Source organism: Athene noctua, chromosome 3, assembly GCF_965140245.1.
Source record: "Athene noctua chromosome 3, bAthNoc1.hap1.1, whole genome shotgun sequence".
NCBI classification, from domain to species: Eukaryota; Metazoa; Chordata; class Aves; order Strigiformes; family Strigidae; genus Athene; species Athene noctua.
Window position 1 is genome coordinate 31686795 of NC_134039.1, and position 16891 is coordinate 31703685.

At 59.7% G+C, this 16891-nt stretch overlaps 1 protein-coding gene across 1 annotated transcript; it reads right to left on the reverse strand.

Moving 5' to 3' along the window:
• Nucleotides 1-196: 196 nt before the first annotated feature.
• On the reverse strand, nt 197-10473 carry SHISA8 (shisa family member 8). Its single transcript, XM_074901384.1, has 4 exons — nt 9822-10473; nt 1777-1901; nt 1537-1677; nt 197-1020 (listed from the first exon to the last, which is right to left on the reverse strand). Exons 1-4 carry the CDS (start codon nt 10367-10369, stop codon nt 698-700), a joined length of 1137 nt encoding a protein of 378 aa, XP_074757485.1. The 5' UTR covers nt 10370-10473; the 3' UTR covers nt 197-697.
• Nucleotides 10474-16891: the final 6418 nt, after the last annotated feature.

Sequence of the window (16891 nt, forward strand, 5' to 3'; positions counted from 1 at the left end):
CGTAGCTGCTCAAAGCATTTTGCAGTTGGCCCAGGAAGCTGTTCCCACCACATCCCTCATTGGGGGGGTTCCCTGGGGGAGGGGGCTTTGCACCCTGCTGCCTGTGGGGAAGGGGCTGGCATTTTGGGAGCAGCATGGGGTCCCCCAGCCAATCCATACCAAGGCAATACAGTTTAATGTATTATTTATTGACAAGGTGGAGGCTGGGGCAGGGGAGAAGAGTAGGCTGGAGAGGAAAAGAGGCCGCTTGGGCTCTGCTGGCAGCACAGGATTGTGCTTTGAGTCCGTTGCTCTTCCTACACCTGCTCACAGGGGCTAGGTGGGGATGCCTGGCACCAGCAGGATGAGTCCCCCCATCCCTGGGTGCTGTGGTCTGTCCAGCATCAGCCACCATCCCCTGAGCTGCACACCACTCTGTCAATGTGGCCCCAGTTCAGCCTCTTCGTAGGGTGGGCTGAGAATGGCTGGAACTTGTTACCCACATGAGAGGGACAGCCTGGCCCACGGTGCCTCCTTGATGGTGAAGCACAGCCCAGCTGCGGGAGAGGAAGGACGGCACATCTCCTGCCATGGCCAACTGTTGTGGTTTATGTAGGACCTACGATGCTTTGCTCCAGCAGGCCGCCCCTGGGGGAGGCTGTCAGCGACGCTCAGGCAAGGGAGCAGCCCCAGGACCAGCCCCCAGTGGCACTGGCCGTCAGACGGTGACCTCGGTCTTGCTGTTGGTGGTGAGGTGCCGGGGGGGCTGGCCGTACAGCAGGGTGGCGGGGCCAAAGGCCTCAGGTGGCCCCTCGGGGTGCAGGGCAGCCAGGCCAGGCCGGCGGGTGCCGCGGGGGGGGGCCCCCTCCCAGCCCCCTGGGAAGGCCGGGCCCCCCAGCAGCTTGGGGCCCTTGGCCTTGGCTGCAAGCGGAGGGCAGCCCTCGGACAGCGTGGGGCCCTCAGTGGGCGGGAAGGGCAGGGTGCCGGTGGGGGATGCCTCCGGCCCCCCGAACCGCCTGTAGAAGTCCTCGGGGGCGCTCTCTGTGGGGACAGAGGTGCGGTGTCACCCCCGCAGGGACACCCCCTCTGCTGGCACAAGGGCACCGGGGGGGGGCGCTGCGGGAGGGGTCCTGGGTGCTGATTGGCTGGGGAGTGGGGGGGATCTTGGCTGTGGATTGGCTGGGGAGCGCTGTGGAGTCCGGGGAGATCCAGGGTACCGATTGGCTGGGCAGTGTGTCTATGGGGGATCCTGGGCTCTGATTGGGTGGGCAGCGCTGCAATCTGCGTGGGACCCTGGGCACCGACGGGCCGGGGACTGCGGTGGGTCCGTGGGGGACCCCGAGCTCCGACTGGCGGGGCAGCAGGTCAGTGGCGCAGTGGGGGAGCTGCAGACCCTCTGCCATGTGCAGCCACCCCGGGAGCCTGGGGGAACTGGGGTGCCTGTCCTGCCCGTGCCTCTCTGCAAGCCTCCTGCCCCTCCACACCCGTCTGCAGGGTCCAGAGGGCACACTCCCCCCACCCGGCCACCATCCCGGCCCATGCGACAGCAGCACTCACCTCCAGCCTTGAGCGTGGCGTAGGCAGCGTAGGCGGGGGGCGGCAAGGCCAGGCTGCTGGCCAGTGGCAGACGCTTGCCGTGGCCGTGGGGCCGCCCCAGCGGGGGTGCAATGGCCACCGCATTGTTCAAGGGTGGCTTGTCTGGAGGAGCAGAGACAGGCGCTCAGCCATGGGCAGCACCCTCCTGCTGCCTTTATTCACCAAGGGAGCTTATTTTTCCCCACTGCACCAGTACCTTACCTGTGCCGGTCCTGGGGGGCCCCCGGGCCAGCCCCTCACCCAGTGGGACCTGCACGTCCCCCATGAGGCCATCCACATGCTCAGAGGGGCCGTGGCCCGGCTGCTTCAGCAGGTCCGTCAGTGTCCTGGGAAGGAGGTGAAGGGCTGTTAGGGTGATACCCGACTCCTCCAGCCCTGCCTATGCACCCCAGCCCTGAACCCCGCCCTCTGGAAGCAGAGCTGGGCAGCGGAGGCTAGCAAATGGCCACTGGGAGCAAGGAGTGCACCCAGGCTTCCAACCCATCTTTTTCAGGGGGGGCTACCGAGCCCCCTCAACAGTGAATTAGGGTCTGGCTGGAGCTGAGACCTCCCAGGGCCGGGAGCATCAGCAGTTGAGGCCGGCAAAGGAAATGCATGGCTCGGAGCAGGCTGCGAGGGTATGACAAACTGAGCCGAAGGGACCCGAACTGACGGCGGCTGGAGCGACACTTCGGGAATGTTCCCTTAGAACAAAAGCCTGGTGGAGAGAGGGGAGAGGGGGTGAAACCTCCACTCGAGTCCCTTCAAAGCTGAGAAGACCCTGAGGAAGGGATTAGAGAGACCACTTGTGCCCCTTTGGGGATGAGGATAAACTAGCAGCGCACACGCTGTCCCTGCGTAACACCGTCCTTATAAGCAACAGCATTAAACATTAAACACCATTACATAAGATGAAGCCCTATTTTGTTTAACATTCATGGACAGAGATGATGCAGTCCCACTGTGGCACACTGGCAGTGCCGGAGCTGGGCATGCGGGCAGTGCCAGAGCAGGACACACCAGCAATGCCGGAGCGGGGCACACAGCAGTGCTGGAGCAGGGTATGCCCACACAGTGTTGCAGCCTTTGGCAGGGAGTCCCAGGGCAGGATGGGATGTTCCTGCTGGCGTTGGTCTCCATGAGGAGGACACCCACCATTCCCCCCTACAGAGACCGGCCCTGCGTGACTGCAAGGGCTTAGGGATGTCCACTCAGGGCTTTTTTTGGCTCCCTAATCCCTGGCTCACTGTCAGCACACCTCGCACCTCGAAGGCTCTTCCTGGCTCATAGACACACACTGGGAGCTGCAGCAGGAGCTCACAGTTAGTAACTGGCTGGATGATAAAACAGCAGATTAAACTCAACATGGATAAATGCAAATTGGAGAGGAAGCGGGGAATAATCCTGTCTTGATGGATGTATCAGCTCATGGCTCCAGAGCGCTCAAAAGCCCAGTGAACCTTGTGCAGGGAATTGCCAGGGAAGGCAGAGAGAACAACGGGGAAAGCAATGCATTATGCCTGGGGATGCAGATGCTCAGGAGGCCCTGAGCACTGTTCTGGGGACATTTTCCCTCCCAGTTTGGATCCGGTCAAATCACAGGGCAATGGCAAGAGCAAAGCTACAAGCGAAGGTTGCTTGTCCTTTGGGTTCAATTCACATAATTCTTGGGGAGCTTTGGGTAACAACCCCTCTAGGATCACTTAACCTCCAAATGGGCCAACAGACCCTCATGGAGCAAACAAAATTGAAATGAGGGAGGAAAAATCCCTGGCACCAGTATATACTATGGGTTTACCAGCTGGAAGGCAGCTTGGCAGAGAAGGACCTGGGGATCATGGTGAACACCAAGCTGACCATGAGCCAGCAATGTGTCCTTGGGGCAAAGGCTGCATTAGGCAAAGGGTTGCCAGCAGGCCCGAGGGAGGTGATCCTTATCCTTCCCCTCTGCTCAGCACTGGTGAGGCCACACCTGGAGTGCTGGCTCCAGCTCTGGGGTCCCCAGCACCACAGAGACATGGACATAGTGGAGAGAGTCCAGCAAAGGGCCACAAAGATGATGGAGGGACTGAAGCATCTCTCTTGTCAGGAGAGGCTGGGAAAGCTGGGACTATTCAGCCTGGAGAAGAGAAGGCTCAGGGGAATAATATGTATTAATGTGTGTGAATATCTGAAAGGAGGTTGCAACAAGGACAGCATCGGGCTGACAAGAGGCGATGGGTGCAAATGAAAATACAGGGAATTCTGTTTAAACAGAAGAAACAACCTTTTTGCCTGCAAGGGTAGTCAAATGCTTTATCAGACTGCCCAGGGAGGCTGTGGCACCTCCATCCTGCAGCTATGCAAACCCCTGCACTTCCTCAGGAGCCCTCCTGCACCTGACTGACCCCAGCACTGGACCTAGCCAGGCTCCTTTGGTCATGGGTGCTGCACCCAGAGAAGCTCTGGGCACAAGCCCGGGTGGGCTGCAGGCTGTGCCCAGGCAGGGCAGTGCGGAGGCAGGTCCCCCTGAGGCTGTGTGCTGTCAAGCTGGGGAGCTCCTGCCCATCAGCTGCCACCTTCCCCAGGGTGCGCTGCTCACTGGCCCCCTCACCACTGGCTGCTGCCTGCACTTGCCTGTCCCTGGGGCCCAGTGCTCAAACAGGCTTGTTTCACCAGGAAGTTCAATGCAGTTTGACCTATTTTAATTTTTTTTTTCCTTGGGTCTATTTATGAAGCTTGAGCTTTCTCTGTGACTCCCTCTCCAGATAAATCTATCAGTGCTCTTTCTCATAAGACTGCCCTCCCCACAGGCCACCTGAGGTGTGTGGACGATAACAGTTAACAATAATGGCACAGTCTATTAACGAGCTATTTTGCTAAGGTGAGAAGCATGAGACCTCAGCACCAGCAACACCCTGACTCACCCCCCACCTTGCACCATGAGCCATGGGCCCCCAGGGGCTGCACTCCCCCCGTCCCTGTCCCCAGGTGGTGTGGTGCAGGGGAGGCAGACCTGGAGGGTGACATCGTGCTGAAGAGCTGCTGTCTCACCATATGTGTTTTGCGGGGTTTTATGAGTCCTAGCCTGGTCATGTGTCTGGGGGGCTTGGTGAAGGTCAGGCCACATCTCCTTAGGTCACCTGCGGTCTGTGGCACCAAGAGAGCTCCAGAGTGCAGAGGGAGGTGGGGAAGGGAACACAGGGCAGATGTGGCTTTAAACCTGCACTGCTTGTCTGCAACAAAAGACTGAGTGGCTCCACTGAGGCCAGCCACCCCTGTGGCCACGGATGCCAAGCACATAAGACCATGTGTGAAGGTCACTTGCCACCCAGCTTGCCTGAGTAGTCTCACCCGCGCGGTCATGCAGCCACCTCCTTGGCAAGCATGGCTGTGCCAACAGGTCCAGTCAAGGTCCCCCACATCAGCCTGGTGTGAGACCTGAGACCAAGCAAAGAGGAGGAGGCATATTCAGGGGCAGTGATGACAGAGGCCAAGACAGCTCCGTAGCAGAAGCTGGCATGCAGCACTTGGTTCTCTCAAGCCATCCCTGGGGGAGCCACATGCACATGAAATGGAGATGCCTGTATGAGAGCAGGACCCAGGGCCTGGCAGAGCACTCCAGCCCAAGGGCCAACCCACTTTTGGGAGGCCCAAGCCCCACATCCATGGCAAGCCCGACAGGAGAGCTGCTGCAAGTCCTGAGCAAAGGGACAGGCAGAGATGGGAGGAGACAGGAGTGCAGCCTCCAGAGGAGAGGAGAGATGACAGAGTGATGGGTGAAGTGACATTGCCCCGAGCTGGAGTGAACTCTTGGAGGGAATGCAGAAGGTGACAGTCGCTGGCTGAGTAGGTTAGTGAGGGTTTGGAGCAGGGGCATGGTGGTGGAGACACATGGCACATTGCAGCTGTGGGTGGGCTGCCACCCTGGCCAACCATGCCACCTCTGTGTCCACCAAGAGCATCACCTTCACCTCCCAGGAGGGACATTTCCCATGGCTTACAGAGCATCTGCTTGGGGCAGAGGGTGCCCATCTGTACAACTGAGCAGTGTGGGCATGACAAGACACCTGCCCAGCATGGCTGGGACACTCAGGGATGCTCAGGAAGGCTTGGAGGGTAGCAAGGTGCCTTTGCAAAACTGGAGTTGCAGCAGGCAGAAACGGAGCTTGAACAAAGCATTGGGCAGTGGGAGTGAGCCCACTTGGGTGGCCATTGTGATCAGTACAGGGACAGGGGGTCCAGGTCTCACTCCCTGCCGGAGCTGGGTCTCCTCTCTCGTGCCCCGGGGAGTTGGGGCAGCACATGATGACTCTCCATGCTGCCTGCAAACACATTTTCTAAGTCTTCACCACCACATGCTACTGTGGGCATCAACCACAGGCATGGCTGCAGACTGGAGCACTGCCAGAGAAACACCCGGGGAAGTCAGATGCACAGTGGGGCCAAGTTTTGGGACCCCAAATAGCATAGGGGGACCCAGAGAATGAAAAGCCAGCATCAGTGTCTCAGCTACTGCTGCTGCCAGGGCATCTGCTCCCACCAGCTGTTTTGCCCCTCTTCAACATCCCTGCTGCCCCCCAGGTGGCTGCTCCTCACCCAGCTCTTCCCATAGGGATGTTCACTCCAGCCATAACCTTCAATCCCCTCCCAGGAAGTTTTGGGGAGAGGTCCAGGGTGTGTGCCTGCTTTTGTGCAATGGGCACAGACAGATCCCAGTGTCCCCCCAGGGACCCAGTGTCCCCAGAGCCTGAAGAAAAACACGGGCAGGTGTTCCTGACTCAACGCACGGTTTGGCCAGGCTGAGCGAGTGCTGGGGACGGGTGCCAAGCATGAGCTGAGCAGGAAGGAGAAGGGTTTGCGGAGCTGCCGTAAGGCCCTGCGGGAGGAAGGCGGATGGGGAAGGAGACACACACCAGGTAGCTGCAGCCACTTGGGTGCCTGCTCCCCTGGGTGGACCAGCAGCCAAATCCGGGAGGAGAAGCTGTCGGAGGCGGCCAAGGTACAGGGGCTCAGGTGTCTCCATCCGGGAGAAGCTAGTGGGCTTTCTGCATCTGGTTGCTCTTCCTGGGCTTGGACCAGGACCAGGATCATGACAAACAACATCTGGAGGTGCAGATGTGGTTGAACTCCCCCCTGACATGGGAAGCCTGCAAGCACTGGAGGTGGGAGCTGTCCTGGGCCACAGGCAGCACCTCCCAGTAGCGGAAAAACCCCAGCAGGAGAGAGGGATGGGAATGGAAACCAAGCCGGCCGTGCAACAGGGACCTGGCCTGACGCCACGATGCGGTGCCCGAGGAGCAAATGAGAAGCTCCTACCTGAGGGACCAGGAGGGAGACAAGGTGGCACTGCCCATGCCTTGGGCTCTGCATGGATATGGAGGCAAGGCAGCTAGAAATAGCCCCACTCTCTCGGAGGTGTCGAGACAGAATATATTGCCCAAGCTGACCAGGTGTACAGCAAGATGGAGGCGACAGTGTCCCTTTCTGGATGCCTGTGCCATGTACCCTGGCACTGTCTTCATCAGCTCAGTATCCAGGAGGCTGTGTCAGCCTGGTACCTTGCCTGGTGCCTGGGGCTCTGCACCTGACTCTCACCCTGCCGTGGCTTGCTGGTCACTGTCCCCCTGGAACTGGAGCCACTTGTGGCTTACGCAGAAGGATATGGGGTATGGGAGATGGCGAGACCTCTCCTGACTGCAGTGATGGAGGTGACCTTCTGATTTTGTCCCACAAAGGCAGGCGAGGAAAACTCACCTTGTGCCTCATCCAGTCCTTGTGCCAGAGCCCAAAAGATCTGTGGCTTTGGGGAGAAAAGGCACTGATCTCCCCAAACGCATTTGGAAAGTTTGGCCTTGCATGAGCGAGAAGGAGGGGGGACATGGGGAAACACATGGGTCCAACGGCAGCAAAATTGAAGCTACCCAAAGAAAACAGCCCCTGGTGAGTGGCAGCAGTCCTGCCGGTGGCTGGTGATGGGAGAAGGCAAGACCTGCTGGCAGGGAATAAAGACCCGGGTCCAGTTGTCCTGGGGGCCAACCCCTCCCCACGCACAGTATCTCCTTCTCAGGGGGTGTGGGGGGAGACCAAAAAAAGATGCGGTGGCAGGCAAGTGGAAGAGGAGGCAGGAGGCAGGGAGGCTGGCAGAGGCCGTATTGATCCTGTCAAGATGCCAGCACTTCCTCAGGCGATGCGGGGGGAAGGCGCGGGCTTGCAGGAGCACCCAGCCAGACTCCTCATCAAGGGGGGGCTGCAGCACAGATCCCCCCGGCACTGCCTTGCATGGCTCAGAAGGGCCCTGCGACCCCCATCCATGCCCAGATATAACCCTCCTCCAAGAAGCGGGTTCAGCCTCTAGTCCCCTGGGTGGGTGCAAGGAGTGGGGTGGGTCTGGGGTGCAGCAGGTCTGGAGTTGGGGTACAGCACCCAGTGGCTGCACAAGCCTTAAGCAGGCAGGTGGAGGGAGGTGCCCCAGGGGAAGGAGAGAGGGTGTCTGTACTGGGGGGTGCAACCTGGGCTGCTCCCTAATTGTCCCAGTGAAATCATTTCCTTCAGCCTTTTTTTTTCTTTTTAAAGCTAAATCCCTGAACAAAATCACATAAAAATGGGTTTATCGCCAGGCTTGATGTCCTCACTGGGAAGGCACAAAGTAGAGCCTGCACCCCACTGCTCAGCAAGGTGCTGGATTCGGCTCAGCCCCTGGCCCCTCTCTCTGCCCCTGCAGCCCTCTCTGGGTCCCCTCTCCATACCTCCCCCTTCGATTTGGGGCACCCATGGCACGACCACCTTGGTGAACCTGCCCCAGCTCCTCTCCTTTGTGTGTGTGTGCACACTTGTGCATACAAGTGCATCGCATGTGTGCTGGGGGGAGGCTGAGGGGGGGACAGATCTGAGTCAGAGCTGCAGGGGCAGAGCTGCGCTGGGAAGGCTGGAGCTGTCGGCACCCTCTCCGGAGTGTTAAACTCATCGAATGTGATCGGTAACAAAAAAAAAAAAAAAAAAAAAGGAGGGAGAAGAAAAGCCTACCTAAGCGGAGGAGCTGTACAACATGACACCAAGGGGAAAGTGAGGCAGCAGAGCCATGGCTGGTGTTGGGGCCACCAGCCCTGCCCTTCCTCGCCTGGCCTTTGCCTGCATGTCCTGCCTTGCCCTGCCCCACCCTGCCTGGCCCTGGCCCTCCCCACCCCAGGCCAGGGGGGTCACTTGCTCCTCCTGCCTGTCCCCATGTGCCCCAGTGTCAGGTACATGACCCCACTGCCCCCAGGAAAGCTGGCGGTGCACCCTGCAGGGCTGAGGTTGGACCACTCATGGCACCTCAGTGCTGGGAGCAAGGGGGAGGCTGTGCGGCAAGGGGCAGGGGAAGTGTGTTGAAATGGGGCAAGAAACATGTATCTGGAGCCAGGACTGGTTTGTGAGGAGAAGGAAAGATACACCAGTGGCCACAGGAGCCGGATGGGAGCTGGGGGAAGGCACAGAGGGGGTCCCCAATACCGAAGTGTGCCTGACACCCTGACCTTCACGCTCGCCAGCCCCATGCCCAGCCCTAGGAGTGGGCTGAAAAGCCGGGGGCTGGAGCTACAGGGCACAGGGGCTTGGGGGAGGCTGCCCAACTTTCCACTGGAGGCTGAGCCCCAGGGATTGTGCAGCCTGGTCACCCTGGGTGACCACCCTGGTGCACAGAGGCAGGCACCCGTGCACACACATGCACACCCACACTTGTGCACATGCATGCACACGCACACCGAGGAGGCGCAACAACCATGGCGGAGATACCTTTGCCATCTCCTCTCTGCACCCCCCCCCTTCCCCCCCCACCGGCAAGGCTGAGCCCAAGGGGACTGCGGTCCCAGGTCACCCCACGCACAGTTGGACCCAGTCTCGTCTACCCTGCACATTGGGAACCACAGCTTTGGGTTGGGGGGGGAAGCCATGTCCTATAGCTCACGTCACCCATCCCACTGGCCAGTGGAGATGGCTCTCCTGAGCCAAGGACAGGCCTCCTCAGGGGATGGAGCAGGTCAGTTTGAGAGGGGACAAGTGTACAATCACCCCTTCTCATGGAGGCTGTCCTGGCTGGCAGCCGTTCCTGCTGGGACAGGTTGGGGGGCTGCAGCCAAGCCACCTCCCCAGTGTCTCAGCATGCCAGGACAAGGGGTTTTGGGGATCACCTCATCCTCTTGGCAGCTTCAGCATGAAGCCAGGGCTCACCCTATGCAAGGGGCTGTGGACGTAGGATACCACCCATAGTGGGATCAAGTGGCGTGGGTGGGGGGACCAGAGCCCTTTACCTGGAGACGGTCATCTCTGTCTGGGGACCCTGTGCCTTCTCCAGGCCCAGCTTGGTGAAGATGCCCACTAGCACCATGATGGCCACCACGCCGCAGATGATGTAGACGATCATGTTGGTCTTGTCACGAGTGGGATCCTCAGGGGTCTCATCCACCCGGGCGGGCGGCTGGCCCGTGTTGACCCAATTGGGGGTGTCGTAGTTGGAGCAGCCGCTCTGGTCCAGCCGCCCGGGCTTGAACTGGCAGCAGAAGCGGTATCCGCAGGTCCCGCAGCAGTACTGGTAGATGCCGGCGTTGCAGTTGAACGGCGGGTCCCACTGCCCCATCACGTCGTAGTAACCGCGGCAGCGGTCCCCCCCCGGTGGTGCTGCCCCGGTGGGCGCGGGGGCCGTGCTCTCCGCCGCCGGTGCCTGGCTGCCGTTCCCGCTCTCGCCGGGACCCCCGGTGCTGGGCTCGCCGCTCCACACCCGGCCCGGCTCCAGCAGCACCAGGCAGCAGATACCCACGACGTAGCTCGGCTCCATCCGCCCGCGGCTCCGGGCGGCCATCCGGGCGAAGGGGCGAGTTAGAGCCCCTCGCCCGGGACCCGCCGCATGGCCGGCGAAGAGTCCCCGTGGAGGAGAAACGAGCTGGGCGTCTGGTGGGTGATGGGGGTCTGTCAAAAAAAGGGGGGGGGGGGGGGGCAAGAAGTGGGGGGAAAAAGAAATGCGAGGGGACGTACCCCCTCCCCGCCTCTCCTCAGATGGGCCGACGGGCAGAAATTCAGAGCGGGAGGCGAGGCGGGCGGCGGGGGAGAGCCGCCGCCTCCCGCCGGCCGGGGAGGGGTCGCGGCGGCGGGCGGCGGGAGCGGGCGAGAGGGCTGGGGGTCGGCGGCCGCCCCATCCCCGCGCCTCTGCCCGCGCCCCCCGGCACCGCGCTCCGCGGAGGAGAGAGGGGAGGAAAGGAAAGGGAAAAGCAGCAAAAGCCCTTCGCACCAGGGCGGGAGGAGCGGGAGGAGGAGGAGGGCGGGGGGAGGGAGGGAGGCAGGCAGGGAGGGAGGGAGCCGGCGCGGCCAGCGAGGCGCGTGGGGCTGGCTCCCCCGCCGCCTGACAGCCTCCCGAGGAAACCGGAGAAGGTCCTTCACCGAGTCCTCTGCCAGGCTCCCCGCCGCCACCGGGCGGCAGGACGCCCGCCCTCCCCGTCGGGTTGCCGCCGCGAGCGGCCGGGCACGCGTGGTACCCGCCCCACGCCGCCCGCCTGCCCCCTAAACAACTCCCGCAGCCCCGCAGCGAGACACCCCCGCTCCCGAGCGGAAGCTGCGGGGCGGCAGGCTGGCACTTTGAGGTGGAGGACGGGTGTATACTGGGGGGACACGCAGCCCCCGGGGCGGTGGGGTGCCCTCCTGCAGCCCCACAGCTGGGGCCACGCGGGGAAGCAGGGAGAGCAGCAGCCCCACCCCGTGTGAACATCAGAGCATCCCCCAAGGGGGGGCTGTGCACAGCGGGGCTGCAGGATGGGTGAAATGGGGGGTTACTGGGACACCCCCAGAAACGCATCCTCTCCACGATGGTTTGTAGCAAGCCACTGGCTGGCCCCTTGTCTGAACTTCAAAGGCTGGACCTCTCTGGATGATGTGCACACACTGCTCTCTGCTCGCTGGCTTGTGCTGCCCATAAAGAGGGTATGAATCCTCACTGCCAGGTCCTCTACCCAGAAGAGTGGGATTTGCTTTCCCTGCTCTGGGGCTGTTGTGGCAAGAGCAGGGTGGGTCAAACTGAGGCACCATCAAGCCCCTCGCCCAGCACTGGCACATTGTGCAGCCCGGGACAAGGGTGACGGGGCAAGGGGCAGCGATATGTGGGAGCTGTGGCTGCAGCCTCTGCCTCTCTGGACAGTCCTTCATCCTGCCCTAGGGAAGGGCAGCAAAGCACTGTCTCTTTGGGCAAACCATTCCCCCTGTGCTCCAGGAGGGAGAGGCTGGATACTGCCTTATCCTGCCTTGCCCTGTCAGCATCCTAATTTGGGGGATGGGACTGCCTCTGGGCTGCACGGTGCCCAGAGACCCCAGTCCGCAAGCAAGCGGTGATGCAAAAAGACATTGTAAGGATGGATGGAGGTGGGATTGAAGAGGTCGATGAGGCTCAGCTCCTTCCAACAGGTGCCTCCTTCGAGCCAGTGCTGAAGCCCCGTGGACCAGCCTGTCCCCAGGACCCATCCCCTTATCTGCACCACCATGGGAGCTAGGCTGTGGGTCTCACACTGATGTGGAGCTCCTGCAGGGACAAACTGCCCTGGCTGGGGACTTGGGCAGCCTCCTGCAGGCATGCAGGGCCAGAGCTGGCCATCGCGAGCTGCTCAGGTGGAAGAGTGCTGTGCCACATGCCACACAGGGGGATGAAACGCACTGTCATCATCCTCCCTGCGGATCACAGCAAAGCGCTGTTTCGGGCCAGAGCTCTGCACAAACAACTTCACCCCAGCAAGGGTGAAATGCTGCTGTGTTTTGCTGCAGGAGGGATTTAGGGGATAAAATATCCTCTCCTTGGTCACCCAGCCCCCGGCTGCTTCCCATTTGGAGGCTGACAAAAGCCAAATATGTTGAAAACATGGATAAGGAGAGCAGCTGGAGGCCGGGACACGTCCGATCGGCCCCCAGTGCCGCAACCTAATAGAGATCCATTAGGTAAGGTAGCTTGTAGCCTCCAGAGCTTCCCAAAAGAGATAAAAAGCCAGTGAGGTGGAAGAAAACCATGCATCTCCAAAAGCCATGCTTTCCCCAAATCTCACAGGGGCTCTAATGAAAGGCCCCATCGACTGGAAGTTGCAGCTGTGGGGTTGTTAGCGCTAATAGCCAACAGCAGCGTTGGCCTTGAGAGGAGCTATGCAAGCAAAGTTTGCTGGCTGCCCAGGTAATGCCAGCAATCATTTCTCAGGCACTGAGCGATCATTCCGATATCATGCGTGTGAGCAGAGCTGCCCTGGGGGCCTGGAGGCTTTAGCAGGCTAAGCAAAAAACTGTCCAAAATCAGGGAGTTCGCTGAAAATGTTTGCCTGGTGCAACCTGGGAGAAAGGGAACGGTTTTAAGGGGAGAGGATGTTCACTGAGTGCGAAGCAGTGGATTTAAAGGGTCTCTGGGAGCGAGAGGGAGGTAGAGAGGGAGGGAGAGCTGCTCGAAGGTGTTAGCTGTGTGTGTCGATACAGAAGGAAACCAAACCCAAAGGCATGGTGTAGAGGACCACCACCCCCTGGCATGTCCCTGGTGCACAGGGCAAGACCCAGCAGGGGCTGGCAGCATGGAGCGCTGGCACTGGGGGATGCAGCCTGCAGCCCCACGGAGACATCAGCTCATCTTTGTCAAATAAAAGACCTGGCCACTAGCTGCATCCCTAAAGGGAGGGAGCGGCAGGAGGGAAAGACTATAGCCTGACACCCTGGAATCAGCGGCAGGACCTGTAGGAAAATTCAGGTCAGCAGGGACGTCTGGAGAAAAAGCGAAGGATGTGCTTGCAACACCTGTGGACACTTCTGTAGATGTGGATTTGGGAGAAGAGCTCCAGAAGCCTTTGGCCACTAGCCTTGGAGGATGTCACAGAAATATCCCCTGCAGTGACAACACCACCCAGACTACAGAAGGGTGTCTCTGCACCTGCAGAAATAGGATACGGGTGGTTCAACGCTGAGCGGGGAGGGATACGCCAAGCACTGACACTATAAACAGATTGTTTCTGGCAGGGCATGGTGATCTGGAGGAGATCCTCTCTGTTGCGGCCAGAGAGCCTGACAGACCCAGATCCCCGCTGATAGAGGGGTATGAGCCAGGCAGAGCTGCAAGGCCCCTGCCCAAGGAGAAGGAGGAGGAGGGCGCCATCACCAATGCAAAGCAAAGCCACGGGAGCCTCCCTTTAGGGTGCAATCAGCTTCTAGGGAAAGCCAGTGGTGGGTAGTCAGAGCCCCAGAGCTACCCAGGGAGCCCACCTAGAGCCAGGGAATCAGACATTTGCCCCCAAAAGTTACTTTTGCCATGCAGGACTAAGCTGGCCCCAGGGCTGAGGGGTGAATGGAGGAAAGGATTCTGCTGTGGCATGGATGCCCCATGCTGAAGGGCTGTGCCAGGGCAAGCAGGCTTTCCCACACCTCCTGTCATCCCCCAGGACACCCTGGAGAAACCTCTCCTCCCCTCCAAAACTTTGATGCTGTTCCAGCCAGGGATAGAGCTGGAGAAGAGGCTGTCATTGTATTTGTTTTCACTATGGGGGAAATTTCTTTGGCCATCAGCACCCCGTTGGGAAGCCCTGAGTTTTCTTGGGCCTGCTGTCTAGGACTGCAATAAAGGATCCCTGGTGTCAGGTGCTGGGCTAACGTGCAGTAAGATGCTGTTCCCCTCCACATGTTCTCATGGGCTGAGTTGATGAGGGAACTTAAAGGAGATCTTGGACTTCTGGTGTCAGTGATGGAAAGCTAAAGCAGGGGGAAGTTAAATGTGCGGGAGGGGGGGCACAAGGATGTGGTGGCAGACCCCAGAGTGACCCCCAGCCACCCTATTTCCAGACCAGCATGCATAAGGATTTTATTCCCCTGCCTGTGCTTGATGCGTTGGCTGTAAAATGGCTGTAAAAGAGCAACTGTGCCTCGTAACGGCTTATAGAGAATGCAGAAGCATATGTGCCTTTACCATTATGATCGTAATTGCAAACATTCAAAAGTTGAGATTTGCAAGCTCCCAGCTTCCCAAGGTGGCTGGATTCGAACCCAAATGACATCCAGAGGAATCAGGAGAAAACCAGCTCAAAGCAAGGGCTTATTTTTCATTTATGCTGTGGTATGGGCAAGCAGGATCTGGGCTGGCAGCCTGAGCTCTCCCAGCTGCTGCTATTAGAGGGCAGCCATGCCCCCACATACAGCCACAGAGGGCCCCAACTATTGGCTGTAGCCTCCAGGGTCCTGGTGGGGCTGGCTGGTTATGGACTTTGCATTTAGGATTAATCCTGGAGACTGTGCTGGTGGCAGGGGTCACACAAGTAAATGCTCCCACTGCACAGCCACTCGGTACCCAGCAAATTGCTGGCCCCAGGGGCTTTGCCGGCTGGGCCTGGAGGTCATGCTGTGGATTGTTGTGGGTTCTTTGCAACCCACTTACATTCATCTGAGCTTCTGGGAGGCCAGTGGGACATTGGACCCAAACCCATCCTCTCGCTAGTGCCTGTGAGCAGAGCCGGAACAGCCAAGCCCCAAAGCTCCCTCCCATGCTGGGCTGTGTGGCTGGTCCCTGCCACTGTCAGGGGGGGTGACCCTATGCACGCTTTGCTTTCTTGTTTAAAGGAAGTTTCCACCAGCCTTTTCAAGCATTGTAAGGCCATATAAACACACCTGGAGGTGGTGGTGCACAGCTCAGCTTCCCTGGCAGTGCCGCAGCACCGCTGACTGTGCTCCCCCTCCCCTGGCTGCTCTCACCCCTGACCATCCCTTATTCAAGGCGCTCATTCAAACTGCAATTATTTAGGGCAAAACACACCCAAATGGAGAAGGGATGAGAGCAGACATTGCCATGTGGGGCACCCCTGGGGCTGAGGGGGACTGCTGTGTGTGAAGGGGGGTCCTTTGCAGAGTGGGTGGGAGGCAGTGGGGCCAGCTCCCGGCTCTTTTGCCAACTGTGAAGCAATAAAAACCAGTCGGTGGCAGAAAAAGGGACCCAACGCTTTCCCCCTGTGCTTTAAGACCCAACGCAGTGGCGGCAGGGCAAGCTGTTGGCATTTGCTGGGAGGGGGGATTTAGGGCCCCTGTTCCGGCGGCTGAGGCAGGGTTGGTAGGAGGAGGCCATATGGCTGGGAGCAGCATGCAGCATGCTGTCCCGGCGGCAGACCGGCAGCAGCAGGCAGAGCCGCTCCTCGGGAAGGGTGGCCGTGCCAAGCGCAGGCTCTGGCACAGGCACCAGCCTGCTGCCAGGTACGCTCAGGTGCCATGGGAGGCTTGGACCCCGCAGGGCGTCACGGCACAGCCGGCGCAGTGGGACTCCTCCATGCCAACCAACTGCCCCTCCTCATCCCCAGGCACCAGGGGAAGTGTGGGAACTCGTCACTCCTGCCCAGGATGGGTTTGAGCCAGGTGGGTGTAACCGTGTGTGTGGTTGTCGCAGGGTGTAAGCGCCAATGAGCTGGGGCGGGCACAGGCAATAGGGGCCGAATAGGGGCCATGGGAGGGGATGCAGACATGTAAATGTTGGGGGGGGGGTGGTGCACATCTGAGTGGGTGGTGAGGGATGTGGGTGCACATGCATGTGGGAAGGTGCACATATGTGCATGTGTATGTGTGTAAATGCATGGTGAGGGGCTGCACACATGTGGGCACATGCATACATATAAGTGCCTGGTGGAGTGGTGCATGTGTGTGTGTCAGTGCATGGCGGAGGGGCGCAGGCATGTGATGCGTGGCCCTGTGTTGGTGGCCATCTCAGGGAGAGGTTGGGTGGACATGCCGTGACCAGGGGAGCCCTGGAGAATGAGGTGGCTGGAGCAGCCAGAGCAGCCAATCCACCACTACAGCCCGCACACAGGGCAGGCTGGCCAGAGCAGCCGCCTGGCATCTGAGCAGGGCTGCCTGGTGCCTGCAAACATCCCAACAAGTGTGTGAAATCTCCTTTTCTTCTACAAACACAATGTTTCAACATGGAAACAGAGGCTTGTTAGTGGGACATTGGCAGCAGGAACACATCTACCTCCTCCTCTGCCTGCTCTGCCCTGTATCAGGGCACAGGCTCTTCCAGGGGTGATGTGGAGGGGCTCGGCACCTCCCTCCTCTTACAATAATCCTTTTCCAGCAAAGGCTGGCCCCAGACTCCCCACTCCTGCCCTTGCTTGAGGTGCAAAGGGGTGAAAAAGCAATCAGGGATGTGTCCTGAGAAAGAGGGGCTTTGGGCAGCCATCACGGAAGGCTCATAAGCAGAACTGTGCAGGAAAGGACCTTAACTAATACCAGGAAAGGGAAGAGGGTGGGGCAGCAGATCAGGTTTGCTTTTCACATGGCAGAGGACGAGGGTGAGCAAGAAGCTAAAGAAAACATGGAGGTGCGAACATACTTCCCCGTCTCATCGGCT